Source organism: Schistocerca nitens, chromosome 2, assembly GCF_023898315.1.
Source record: "Schistocerca nitens isolate TAMUIC-IGC-003100 chromosome 2, iqSchNite1.1, whole genome shotgun sequence".
Taxonomy (NCBI): domain Eukaryota; kingdom Metazoa; phylum Arthropoda; class Insecta; order Orthoptera; family Acrididae; genus Schistocerca; species Schistocerca nitens.
The window spans coordinates 380,541,369-380,555,735 of NC_064615.1; the positions used below are offsets into that span (position 1 = coordinate 380,541,369).

Below are 14,367 nucleotides of genomic sequence, written 5' to 3' on the forward strand. Positions count from 1 at the left end.
AACAGTGGACGTTACATTTCAGATGTGTTACGACCCGTGGCTCTACCCTTCCTTCGATCCCTGCGAAACCCTACATTTGGTTTGGCTCTGAGCACTATGGGACCGGTCATTTGTTCCCTAGAACTTAGAACTACTTAAACCTAACTAACCTAAGGACATCACACACATCCATGCCCGAGGCTGGATTCGAACCTGCGTCCGTAGCAGTCGCGCGGTTCCTGACTGAGCGCCTAGAACCGCTAGACCAGAAACCCTACATTTCAGCAGGATAATGCACGACCGCATGTTGCAGGTCCTGTATAGGCCTGGATAAAGAAAATGTTCGACTGCTGCCCTGGCCAGCACCTTCTCCAGATCTCTCAACAACTAAAAACGTCTGGTCAATGGTGGCCGAGCAACTGGCTCGTCACAGTACGCCAGTCACTACTCTTGATGAACTGTGGTATCGTGTTGAATCTACATGGGCAGCTGTACCTGTACACGTCATCCAAGCTCTGTTTGACTCAATGCCCAGGCGTATCAAGGCCTTTATTACGGCCAGAGGTGGTTGTTCTGGGTACTGATTTTTCGGGATCTATGCACCCAAATTGCGTGAAAATGTAATCACATGTCAGTTCTAGTATATAGATATTTGTCCAATGAATACCCGTTTATCATCCGCATTTCTTCTTGGTGTAGCATTTTTAATGGCCAGTAGTGTAGTTGTAAAAAGTACCACAACATCGTACACGGTCCAGTCACAGTAATTTGACCAGCGCATATGTTCTACAGCAACGTGGAATAACCACTTACAGACAGCAGATGGCAGCATTGGCGGTGGAGGGTATATAAAGCGTGTCGGGGAGGGGGGTGGAGGGAGGGGGAGTGGCAAATAGTGCAGTACTCGTCGTAACACGGAACACGGAACACGGAAACGGAACGATTTGTCTGAGTTCTGAAAGGGGGCTGATCATTAGCTTTCGGGGTCAAGGGTAGAAGCATTTACGAAACGGCTACGTTGGTAAACTATTCACGTACCCTCGAGATTAAAGTATACCATAAATGCTAAAATGGCGCTGTCCAAAACCGGCGCTGAGGCAACAGTGATGCACCACCGGCCACAGATGACAGGGGTGGACGATGACTGCGGAGATATGTACGGGTGAATAGCCCTGCAGCTGTTGAGCAACTGACCACCTAAATGAACCAAGGGGGAACCATAAGTGCCCCCTCAATGACCGTTCAGCGAACGTTGCTGCATATGAGCCACGCAGCATGCGCCTGGTTCATGCAGCTTGTTGACTGCTGTTCACCGGCGACGAAGGCTGGATTTTGCACGCCAGTACCGCTTGTGGACGTCTACTGAGTGGCGACAGGTGGCTTTTGCAGATGAATCACGTTCTATGCCCCTTAGGACAGATGGCAGTTAGCGTGTACGGCATGAAAGGCCTCAAAAGAAACACCCTGAACCAGGGTATGTTTTCTTGGAATTCTTTGGGTGACCTCCTCATTATCGGAGGCACAATGGATCAACACTAGTATGCATATATCCTTACAGACCGTGTCCACGTCCAAATGCAGTTTGTTTTTCCTCTGGCATGATGAAATTTACCATCAAGAGAATGCTACGTGCCACACGGCTTGCAGTGCACGTGAGTGGTTCGAAGAACACCAGGATAAGCTTGCCGTAATCCCATGGCCACCAAACTCACAGAATTTAAACGCAATAGAGAATATGTCGGACCACCTCGATAGGGCTGTTCGAGCCATAGATCCTAAACCGAGAAACCTAGCGCAGCTGGCCACGGCAATGCCGTCAGTGCCTTCTAGAACTTCATTGATTCTCTTACTGTATGTCTCGCAGCGTTCCACGTTGCAAAATGTGGTTATTCAGGTTTTTGATAGGTGGCCACATTAATGTGACTTGACAGTGTACGTACATGCATGTAAAGAAATGAAATAAAAGTAAACTAAAGTTCTACCGAATATGCCATGAAGGACCAACGGTACCGACCGGCCGCCGTGTCATCCTCAGCCCACATGCGTCACTGGATGCGGATGTGGAGAGGCATGTGGTCAGCACACCGCTTCCTGGCTGTATGTCAGTTTCCGAGACCGGAGCCAGTACTTCTCAATCAAGTAGCTCCTCAGTTTGTTTCACAAGGTCTGAGTGCACCCCACTTGCCAACAGCGCTCGGCAGACCGGATGGTCACCCATCCAAGTGCTAGCCCAGTCCGACAGCGCATAACTTCGGTGATCTGACGGGAACCGGTGTTGCCACAGTCGCAAGGCCGTTGGCTGTAAAGAAATACATCGTTATAAATCGGATATCTCTTTCTTTTATAAAAAATAAAAAATAGTACAAAGTGTAAGCTATAATTCGCCTCAAGTTTCTTCTTCACACAATATTGTCTTGTGAAGTTGGACAAATTTTTTAAAATACACTGTATTTGATTTTCATACAGTGAAAGGAATACACTCCCTCTCTCTCTCTCTCTCTCTCTCTCTCTCTCTCTCTCTCTCTCTCTCTCTCTCCCTCTCCCCCCCCCCCCTCTCTCTCTCCCTCTCTCTTCTCTCTCTCTCTCTCTCTCTGTCTCTCCTCTCTCTCTCTAACATAACAGACACCTCTATTTCATCTACTCATATAAGTCTACTGTTTGCTGCATCTGTTACTTCATAAAGTAATTTCAAACTCCATTACCTGAAATACCTCAACTTTCATTCCCTCTGTACGTCAATCTTCGCGTCCGAAACATCACGAGAGCTTATCTCACCATACCGTTTCTGTTCTTGACGCTCTTTGTATTATGTAGTGGCGACCTTCTTTCTGCTTTTCCTCGCATTCAACTTATGATACCGATTAAAATAGCACTCACTTGTTGCGGAATGAAAATATTTCTAAGGTACAAGAAACCAGTCATTATATGCGGTGAACTGTACGTAACGAGATACAGCGTTTCTAGAAGATGATATTGCGTATGACACTCGTCCTGGGCAATTAAATTGGTTTTACGTTCTTCATTTCTCTCACATAAATGAATACCAGCTGCGAGAGCGTGCCGGAAGTCAAAGGAAACATATACATAAGATGTTTCTGGAACATTAGCTTTGGTGTGGTGCTCATAATAATATTGAATTACGTTTCATTACTTCGCTACTTTCGAGCAACCTAGCGGCAGCATTGCTGTACAACCAAGAATTAATACTCGGTCCAAAGTTCTTCGACTCTTGCGATGAAATCTCCATCACTCTTTTGGAATTTCTCGAATACTGACAGATGTGCAACAGAAGCACTTATAAGTGAAAAAGAGAATAAAATAAGCTTCACTCTCCTTCCTCAAATTCTGAGATACCCCTGCAGCAACCTCAGCACAAATTAAGACGAATGTTACAAACAAAGTGTCAGTTAGGACTATCAGGAATAGTTCACTGAAATCCAAGCTAAGAACAAGGATGCCAGTGGCTAGGTACCCTTCCACACATCTTCACTGCGAATCGCATTTCCCGTGGTATAAGAACGTACAGAACTATAAACATGAATGGCGCAAAGTTTTGGGCACTGATGCAAGCGGAATCTGTTGCAAGTGAAGCTCGGACGGAGGGAGTTTGATGTCTTTCAGGCCGAAAGAAAGAGACCGCCTTCGGTATGGCTTACCACAGCTAACACTGACTCTAAATCTTTAGTGTTTACTGATTAAACATGTCCAGCACAACAACTCCGTAAGCAGACTTCACGCATTACCCAACGGACGCTCCTAAACTCTCGTTATCACAATCTCCTGACTTGTTCCTCTTTTACGCTACATGGGAGATGGCGGGACGGCACCCGATTCGACCTGCATTGAAAGCAGTATGTCTTGACAATTTGCGACGGCAGTTGGAAAAACATGGAACTCTTAACACCTCTACAGTTATCCCTATGCGCAACTGGCGAGACTGAATTACAGCTCTAAGAGGCTATAGCAGAAACTGAGATAACTGTCCAAGAAACTGTATCCGCAGGTGTATAATAGTGTGATTATTCAGTCTTCGAACTGAAGACCACAATAACAAAGTACAAACTACATAATACGTGAACGAAATTTCATTCATAAGGTGCTACTGCTTTAGAGTGTACATTTTTCGTTTTCAGTAGTGTTATTTGTAGGCACATCGGCCTTTGTGGAAGGACTACAAAACTCTCAAAAAGTGGTATAAGACATCGAAACAATCCCTCACATAGTGGTTATAAATGTAGGGATGAATTTTTTCTGTGATATGTTGTTGTTGTTGTTGTTGTGGTCTTCAGTCCTGAGACTGGTTTGATGCAGCTCTCCATGCTACTCTATCCTGTGCAAGCTTCTTCATCTCCCAGTACCTACTGCAACCTACATCCTTCTGAATCTGCTTAGTGTATTCATCTCTTGGTCTCCCTCTACGATTTTTACCCTCCACGCTGCCCTCCAATGCTAAATTTGTGATCCCTTGATGCCTCAAAACATGTCCTACCAACCGATCCCTTCTTCTAGTCAAGTTGTGCCACAAACTTCTCTTCTCCCCAATCCTATTCAATACCTCTTCATCAGTTACGTGATCTACCCACCTTATCTTCAGCATTCTTCTGTAGCACCACATTTCGAAAGCTTCTATTCTCTTCTTGTCCAAACTGGTTATCGTCCATGTTTCACTTCCATACATGGCTACACTCCATACAAATACTTTCAGAAACGACTTCCTGACACTTAAAATCTATACTCGATGTTAACAAATTTCTCTTCTTCAGAAACGATTTCCTTGCCATTGCCAGTCTACATTTTATATCCTCTCTACTTCGACCATCATCAGTTATTTTACTCCCTAAATAGCAAAACTCCTTTACTACTTTAAGTGTCTCATTTCCTAATCTAATCCCCTCAGCATCACCCGATTTAATTTGACTACATTCCATTATCCTCGTTTTGCTTTTGTTGATAATCATCTTATATCCTCCTTTCAAGACACTGTCCATTCCGTTCAACTGCTCTTCCAAGTCCTTTGCTGTCTCTGACAGAATTACAATGTCATCTGCGAACCTCAAAGTTTTTACTTCTTCTCCATGAATTTTAATACCTACTCCGAATTTTTCTTTTGTTTCCTTTACTGCTTGCTCAATATACAGATTGAATAACATCGGGGAGAGGCTACAACCCTGTCTCACTCCTTTCCCAACCACTGCTTCCCTTTCATGCCCCTCGACTCTTATGACTGCCATCTGGTTTCTGTACAAATTGTAAATAGCCTTTCGCTCCCTGTATTTTACCCCTGCCACCTTCAGAATTTGAAAGAGAGTATTCCAGTTAACGTTGTCAAAAGCTTTCTCTAAGTCTACAAATGCTAGAAATGTAGGTTTGCCTTTTCTTAATCTTTCTTCTAAGATAAGTCGTAAGGTTAGTATTGCCTCACGTGTTCCAACATTTCTACGGAATCCAAACTGATCTTCCCCGAGGTCCGCTTCTACCAGTTTTTCCATTCGTCTGTAAAGAATTCGCGTTAGTATTTTGCAGCTGTGACTTATTAAAATGATAGTTCGGTAATTTTCACATCTGTCAACACCTGCTTTCTTTGGGATTGGAATTATTATATTCTTCTTGAAGTCTGTGGGTATTTCGCCTGTCTCATACATCTTGGTCACCAGATGGTAGAGTTTTGTCATGGCTGGCTCTCCCAAGGCCATCAGTAGTTCTAATGGAATGTTGTCTACTCCCGGGGCCTTGTTTCGACTCAGGTCTTTCAGTGCTCTGTCAAACTCTTCACGCAGTATCTTATCTCCCATTTCATCTTCATCTACATCCTCTTCCATTTCCATAATACTGTCCTCAAGTACATCGCCCTTGTATAAACCCTCTATATACTCCTTCCACCTTTCTGCCTTCCCTTCTTTGCTCAGAACTGGGTTTCCATCAGAGCTCTTGATATTCATACAAGTGGTTCTCTTCTCTCCAAAGGTCTCTTTAATTTTCCTGTAGGCAGTATCTATCTTACCCCTAGTGAGACAAGCCTCTACATCCTTACATTTGTCCACTAGCCATCCCTGCTTAGCCATTTTGCACTTCCTGTCGATCTCATTTTTGAGACGTTTGTATTCCCTTTTGCCTGCTTCATTTACTGCATTTTTATATTTTCTCCTTTCATCAATTAAATTCAATATTTCTTCTGTTACCCAAGGATTTCTATTAGCCCTCGTCTTTTTACCTACTTGATCCTCTGCTGCCTTCACTACTTCATCCCTCAGAGCTACCCATTCTTCATATACTGTATTTCTTTCCCCCATTCCTGTCAATTGTTCCCTTATGCTCTCCCTGAAACTCTCTACAACCTCTGGTTCTTTCAGTTTATCCAGGTCCCATCTCCTTAAATTCCCACCTTTTTGCAGTTTCTTCAGTTTCAATCTGCAGCTCATAACCAATAGATTGTGGTCAGAATCCACATCTGCCCCTGGAAATGTCTTACAATTTAAAACCTGGTTCCTAAATCTCTGTCTTACCATTATATAATCTATCTGATACCTATTAGTATCTCCAGGATTCTTCCAGGTATACAACCTTCTTTTATGATTCTTGAACCAAGTGTTAGCTATGATTAAGTTATGCTCTGTGCAAAATTCTACAAGGCGGCTTCCTCTTTCATTTCTTCCCCCCAATCCATATTCACCTACTATGTTTCCTTCTCTCCCTTTTCCTACTGACGAATTCCAGTCACCCATGACTATTAAATTTTCGTCTCCCTTCACTACCTGAATAATTTCTTTTATCTTGTCATACATTTCATCAATTTCTTCATCATCTGCAGAGCTAGTTGGCATATAAACTTGTACTACTGTAGTAGGCATGGGCTTTGTGTCTATCTTGGCCACAATAATGCGTTCACTATGCTGTTTGTAGTAGCTAACCCGCACTCCTATTTTTTTATTCATTATTAAACCTACTCCTGCATTACCCCTATTTGATTTTGTATTTATAACCCTGTAATCACCTGACCAAAAGTCTTGTTCCTCCTGCCACCGAACTTCACTAATTCCCACTATATCTAACTTTAACCTATCCATTTCCCTTTTTAAATTTTCTAACCTACCTGCCCGATTAAGGGATCTGACATTCCACGCTCCGATCCGTAGAATGCCAGTTTTCTTTCTCCTGATAACGACGTCCTCTTGAGTAGTCCCCGCCCGGAGATCCGAATGGGGGACTATTTTACCTCCGGAATATTTTACCCAAGAGGACGCCATCATCATTTAATCATACAGTAAAGCTGCATGTCCTCGGGCAAAATTACGGCTGTAGTTTCCCCTTGCTTTCAGCCGTTCGCAGTACCAGCACAGCAAGGCCGTTTTGGTTAATGTTACAAGGCCAGATCAATCATCCAGACTGTTCCCCCTGCAACTACTGAAAAGGCTGCTGCCCCTCTTCAGGAACCACATGTTTGTCTGGCCTCTCAACAGAAACCCCTCCGTTGTGGTTGCACCTACGGTACGGCCATCTGTATCGCTGAGGCACGCAAGCCTCCCCACCAACGGCAAGGTCCATGGTTCATGGGAGAAGTTTCTGTGATAAGTAAACCTAAATTTTTCATCCACACAGATGATCAAATAACTTTGATCCTTGCAAGTGGAACTGTTTAACCCTTCTTTATTTTCTCGCTCCTGCTGTGTTTAAAATACGCAAGCCCGTACATACACACACACACACACACACACAGAGAGAGAGAGAGAGAGAGAGAGAGAGAGAGTAGATTAAACAGCTAACAGCTAACAAGCCTCAAGACAAGTAAGTATTCGTTATTCGTTTGCAGCATCTGTATCGAAAGCTGCCCTATCCGCTTAGTGGAATGAATCATTCATGTTTAATGTGAGTTAGTAATATGTTGTTCCATGCTTAAATGAAATGTAATTCGTAGCTTAAAATAAATTCGGAATCTCAAAGTAAGTAGTAGACCCATTCAGCCCATCAGCCTTTCTGAATGACGTGCTTTGCACGGTTAGATCACGCTATCGTGATTCAATAAGAGACGTAAATTTCTCGCAAGCTATTCGATGATATGGTAGTGAAAAACATTTATCTTCCATCAAAACTGGCAATAAAGTGTGAACTCCATGATCATGTACTTTGGTGTACATATTGTTCTCCAAAACACTTTTCCGTCAGCTTTTCTTCTTTTCCTCTTCATGAAGCAGCACACAGGCTACAGTTCCATCATCATCGCTCATTTATTCACTGTGACACAGTGCTGCGGTAGATGGAGCGTCATCTTCAGTTCAGACTCTACACGGAGATTGCTTCCGGCGTTGTTGTTCTAGTCAGTGAACGCATGACCCCCCCCCCCCCCCCCACACACACACCCCCCCCACCGCTCCGCCTTAAAAATGTGAGTTCTTTGGCGCTTTCGGCACGTGAGACGCCCCCCCCCCCCCTTCCTCCTCCTAGTGAAAGCATTACCCCTACGGAACCACACAGCCGCAATGTGACCAATTCAATAGCTCTAATCGACATACTGCAACGGCTTCTTAGTTTGTCAAAGGAAAATATTATAGGAAAATTATAATTTCAGTAGTGTTACTCAATGAATGCGAAGAGTACCTTCCATTGTACTGTAGTATTATTTGACATTAATATGCAGTGAAAGCAGACATATGAAGTAAAACACTACTGAAAAGTGAAAATATTCAGGTAACGAATTAGTAACAATGGATTCTTTTTGTTAACGAATTTTATTCGTTATGTTTATCATATCATACAAAACGCATTCACACACAATAAATATATCCTATTTAAACAGCTTAGCCCAGGATGGCCTTGCCATAGGCGAGGGGGGCAGCGTACTTAGCAATGACCGGGGCGGCGTAGGCCACAGGGGCGGCGATCTTAGCGACAGCGGGGGCGGCGTAGGCGACGGGGGCGGCCACCTTGGCGACGACGGGGGCGGGGTGGGCGACGGCCTCTCTGTGCACGACGGCGTTGAAGCCGTTGACGGGGTCGGCGGTGTAGTCGACGGTGCGGATGGAGCCGTCGGGCTCGACCAGGCTGTAGCTGCCCTGGACGACGTCACCGCTGCGGCTCTCCTGCTGGTTCTTGGAGTCACCGGTGAGGGCGTCCTGCACGCTGTAGGCGTAGCTGTACTGGGGGTTGGGGTCGTACTCGGCGGCCACGGCGGCAGGGGCGGCGACTGCGACGGGGGCGGCTCTCACGGCGGGGGCGACGGCCAGGGGGGCGGCACGCAGTGCGGGGGCGGCGTACGCCACGGGAGCAGCGTGGAGTGCGGGGGCGGCATAGGCCACGCGGGCGGCGTAAGCGCGGGCGGCGATGGCTGGGCCGGGGGCGACCACGGCGGGGGCGCCCAGGTAGCCAGCACGGGCGACGGCCACGAAGGCGGCGAGGACGATCAGCTGTAACACACAGTAGATCTGTCAGTTAATTGTGTCCAGCTTCATTTCCTTGTGAGGCAGCGTGTAGACTTAAATCATAACATTTACTTAGTTCTTTATACGTTCTTCAGCGGCACTTTAAAAGCTAATGAGAGCCGTAATTATTTGGATATGGATGGAAAAGTGCAAGCGATTGGCATTTTAAAGATCCATTAATAGCTGCCGAAGGAAAGGTTTTTGACCACAAGAGGTTTACTAAGATAATCATCATTACGGCACTGCAGTGGTGTTTAACATCCTTTTAATCATTAGCTGCATAGTACTGTTATGTCTGTGATGTTAATTTTCTGACGCAATGTTGTGGAACTAATGGAAACTCAGTTTAACTGTGAACACATTACGTACAGTGTCGCAGCAGCGTATTTAGTATGGTCAGCATTATTTTTCTTTCTTCAACAGTTGTGTGACTGAGTAATGGCCGTGCATATACTTCGCTTTTGTTTGGAAATTAGTTGGAATAATAAACAAAAGCGCTGATACCTCGTAAAGATCATATTCTTTCCCCGGTGGAATCCTGAATTCACTCGGAATGAGACATGACAGACATTGGGTCATTAGTGGCTCACTGTGGGGTGCGTCATTCTTTTTAATTAAAGTTCCTAGTAATGAGCTACGAATGAATTCTGCCTCTTTCCTTTTTAGAGGATATCTTCTTGATAACTCCCGAGGAGATATCGCACGGATCAGAGCCGCGTAGATTCGAATTCAAGTCTCTGTCCAGCATTAGTCTCACATAAATTATTACTTTTTGGTCTTAATTATTTTCGTCAGAAACTTTTTGTCTGTCACCCCGCTCCCCAAGAAGTATTAGATTGGGTTTGGGCTCATGTTCTAGTCTATTCAATCTCATTTAAATTATTGACAAATTCCGTAATTCACTCGACGTAATATTGGAGCATTTCCTTAACGAGATCCATGACCGATTCCTTGCTCCATTTACTTTTCTTCCGAGGAAATGCTGCATGTCAGAATGCGTGAACATTGACAAGATGTTTAACTTTCCTTCCTTCCTTTGGAATATTTTACTTAGAACCTTTATTGATTGAAAGTTCCACAACGCTTCCCCATACTGCGTGGAGTACCCCACTTGCAGCTGTAAAGCACAGTCAGAGTAGATAGTAAAATGCAGTGAATCCTACATAATATTCGTTATCAGAATCTGTCACGTTCATCTCTGTGTCAACACTGCTGTTCTTGCAATTGGCAACACGCTTTAAGGTTCGAAACACGTGAAGAAAGTATAACACCACTGATTTATTGACACTGGAAACACAGTCGGTAGGCGAAAGTTGAGCAGTCTTCTGCTGGCACCCACCTTGCAGGCCATGTCGATGAGTTTCTTGCTGTGTGGAGCTGAGAACTGGCGATGCACTGTCCGGCCGGCAGTTATATACCCGCTGCAGGCGTGGCTGGGCGCTGCCCGCGTTTTCGCAACGCGCGATGTGGATGGCGGCCACCGGCCACAGCAGGCCTTGGGCGCACCTACCCCAATTGAGACACAGCCGTCCGCTACGAAATGCAACCCGTTTGGCGCTGAGACTTTCAGCACTCAGAACACTAATACTCTAATAATACTGATACAAATACACTGACGGGGAAAAAATTCGCAGTACCAAAAAGTAACTAATGCAGAGTAAGGAAATTTGGGGAACACGTTTGTCTAGGCAACATATTTAAGTGATTAATATCGGAAGATCACTGGTTAATAGAAGCGCCAGATAAGCCATTGCAAATGTGAAACGCTGCTATATTAATAACCGGTGTAACCGTCAGAATGTTGAATGCAAGCCTACAAACATCACCGGCTGGGGTGGTCGAGCGGTTCTAGGCGCTACAAATGGCTCTGAGCACTATGGGACTCAACTTCTGAAGACATCAGTCCCCTAGAACTTAGAACTAGTTAAACCTAACTAACCTAAGGACATCACAAACATCCATGCCCGAGGCAGGATTCGAACCTGCGACCGTAGCGGTCTTGCGGTTCCAGACTGCAGCGAGGCGCTACAGTCTGGAACCGCGTGTTCGCTACGGTCGCAGGTTCGACTCCTGCCTCAGGCATGGATGTGTGTGATGTCCTTAGGTTAGTTAGGTTTAAGTAGTTCTAAGTTATAGGGGACTGATGTCTTCAGAAGTTGAGTCCCATAGTGCTCAGAGCCATTTCAAACATTTGAACCACACAAACATCCATGAATTTTTTTTTTTTTTTGTACGGGTGCCGTTTGTCAGTTCGTGGGATGGACTTCAGTGACTGTTGCACTTGGTCGGTCAATACAGGGACAGTTAATGCTGTTTGTGGATGACGCTGGAGTTGTCGTCCGATGGTGTTGCTGCTCGATTGGAGACAGATCTGGTGATCGAGCAGGCCGAGGCAACATGTCGACACGGCAGGGCATGTTGGGTTACAACATCGGTATGCAGGCGAGCGCTGTCCTGTTGGAAGACACCCGCTGGAATGCTGTTAATGAATGGCACCACGACAGATCGAATCACCAGACTGACGTACAGTTTTGCAGTCAGGGTGCGTGGGATAACCACGAGAGTTCTCCTGTTGTCGCATGAAATCGCACCCTAGACCGTATCTTCAGATATAGTTCCATAGTGTTTAGTAGGGCTGACTATAAATTTCGATACATCGATATAATATTGATTCCACATAATATCGACATATGTTGCTGTTGCTAATTTCACGGATATATCGATATGTAAATGGAGGTATCGAGTGCCGATATTTTAAAAAAAATGTGTGTTAAATCTTAGGGGACTTAACTGTTATAGTCATCAGTCCCTAAGCTTACACACTACTTAACCTGAAGTATCCTAAGGACAAACACACACACCCATGCCCGAGGGAGGACTCGAACCTCCGCCGGGACCAGCCGCACAGTCCATGACTGCAGCGCCTTAGACCGATATTTTTATTTTATATTTTTCGCAATTTTCGACAAGTATGTGAAGTTGTTCTTTTGAAATTATGGTAGAACATAATTTGACTTTCACTGAGTGAGAGAGTCTTACTGCTTTTTCAGCTTTCAACACGTCCAGTCTTTCAGATGGAACAAAGAATAGGTCCTATTGCACTTGGGGGGGGGGGGGGAGGAGGTGGTGGCGATGTGAATGGAATAACAAGATATTTGATGTGAAGAAATAGCACACCATGTGAAGAAATAGCACACCAGCTGCGTAATATATATGTCAAACAGTTGCTGGAACTGATGAACAAAAATCTAAATGATACGATTGGTTTTTGCGGTGGGCTGATATGTGTGAGGGGAAATGCTAACCTAATTGGCGCTCAGTGCTACCAACAGAAACTGCAACGTTTAACTCCACCACGCAATTCTGACACTACAACAGCTAGGGCGCTGATGTTTTCAGAAATGAAAAAACAGGGAAGTCAAATAGAGTATTCCAGACGTATCCTATATGTGACGAATCCCAACGACGGACCCATTGGGCACCTTTTATTGTGCCACTTACCGGCCGTTATCATTTTCAACAGCCGCGAAAGTGCATTGTTTGCCTTTCAATTCTTGCTCTGAAGGGGATAAGCAGGCTGCTAGCTAGTTGATGTACAGAATGTCTAATAATAAATCAATACTTAAATGTACAGCTCTATGACTGGTAGTGTATTTACAATGTGCGGTCGATATTTTCTTGACTGGTATGTCGATACGTTTCCCGTGAAATTTAGATATATCGATAATCCTTGGCGATATAACGAAGGTCGATTACGTATTTTTTTAAATATCGGTACATTGGGTTCCCGATAATTTTAAAAATATTGACAGTCGTACTGTCAAGCACTCAGACAGGTTAAATGAAGGCTCTCAATTGGCCTTCTTCTAACCAACACACGGTCCTCACCGTTCCCCAATATTAACGATTTGGGAGACAATCTGAGCAGCCGTCTTCGTTTGTTTGCAGATGACGCTGTCGTTTATCGTCTAATAAAGTCATCAGAAGACCAAAATAAACTGCAAAACGATTTAGAAAAGATATCTGAATGGTGCGAAAAGTGGCAGTGGACCCTAAATAACGAAAAGTGTGAGGTCATCCACATGAGTGCTAAAAGGAACTCGTTAAACTTTGGTTACACTTTAAGTCAGTCTAATCTAAAAGTCGTAAATTCAACTAAATCCCTAGGTATTACAATTACGAACAACTTAAATTGGAAGGAACACATAGAAAGTATTGTGGGCAAGGCTAACCAAAGACTGCGTTTCATTGGCAGGAGACTTAGAAAATGTAACAGATCTACTAGGGAGACTGCCTACACTACGCTTGTCTTTTAGAATACTGCTGTGCGGTGTGGGATCCTTACCAGATAGGACTGACGGAGTACATCGATAAGGTTCAAAGAAAGGCAGTACGTTTTGTTTTATCGCGAAATACTGGAAGAGAGTGTCACAGGAATGATACAGGATTTGGGCTCTACATCATTAAAAGAAAGGCGTTTTTCGTTGCGACGGAATCTTCTCACGAAATTCCCATCACCAACTTTCTCCTCCGAATGCGAAAATACACAGACCTACATAGGGAGGAACGACCAACAAGATAAAATAATGGGAATCAGAGCTCGTACGGAAAGATATAGATGTTCATTCTTTCCGCGCGCTATACGAGATTGGAATAATAGAGAATTGTGAAGGTGTTTCGATGAACCCTCTGCCGGGCACTTAAATGTGATTTGCAGAGTATCCATGCAGATGTAGATCGCCGGCACAGTGGCAGAACAAGCTTTCATCAGAAGACACAATAGACTTCCATCCTGTCTTCCAATGAGCTATCACATGACACAACTGAAATCGCAAATGGCGGTGGTTTGTATCGGTGGAATGCACGCTACGAGGCATCTGGCTCGGCGCTGTTTTGAAGTAACCGATTTGTAACAGTTCGTTGTGTCACTGTTGTGCCAACTGCTGCTCAGATTGCCGCTGCACATGCAGTAAAA

General features: G+C 44.6%; 1 protein-coding gene and 1 pseudogene across 1 annotated transcript; both read right to left on the reverse strand.

Annotated features, from left to right (window-relative positions):
* Window positions 1-2,161: 2,161 nt before the first annotated feature.
* LOC126238102 (5S ribosomal RNA) lies at window positions 2,162-2,279 on the reverse strand (annotated as a pseudogene).
* A 6,485-nt stretch (window positions 2,280-8,764) lies between these two features.
* On the reverse strand, window positions 8,765-10,743 carry LOC126236209 (cuticle protein 21-like). The gene is made up of 2 exons (XM_049945329.1): window positions 10,732-10,743; window positions 8,765-9,377 (listed from the first exon to the last, which is right to left on the reverse strand). The coding sequence occupies exons 1-2, from the start codon at window positions 10,741-10,743 to the stop codon at window positions 8,772-8,774; spliced, it is 618 nt and encodes a 205-aa protein (XP_049801286.1). The 3' UTR covers window positions 8,765-8,771.
* Between the last annotated feature and the right edge of the window lie 3,624 nt (window positions 10,744-14,367).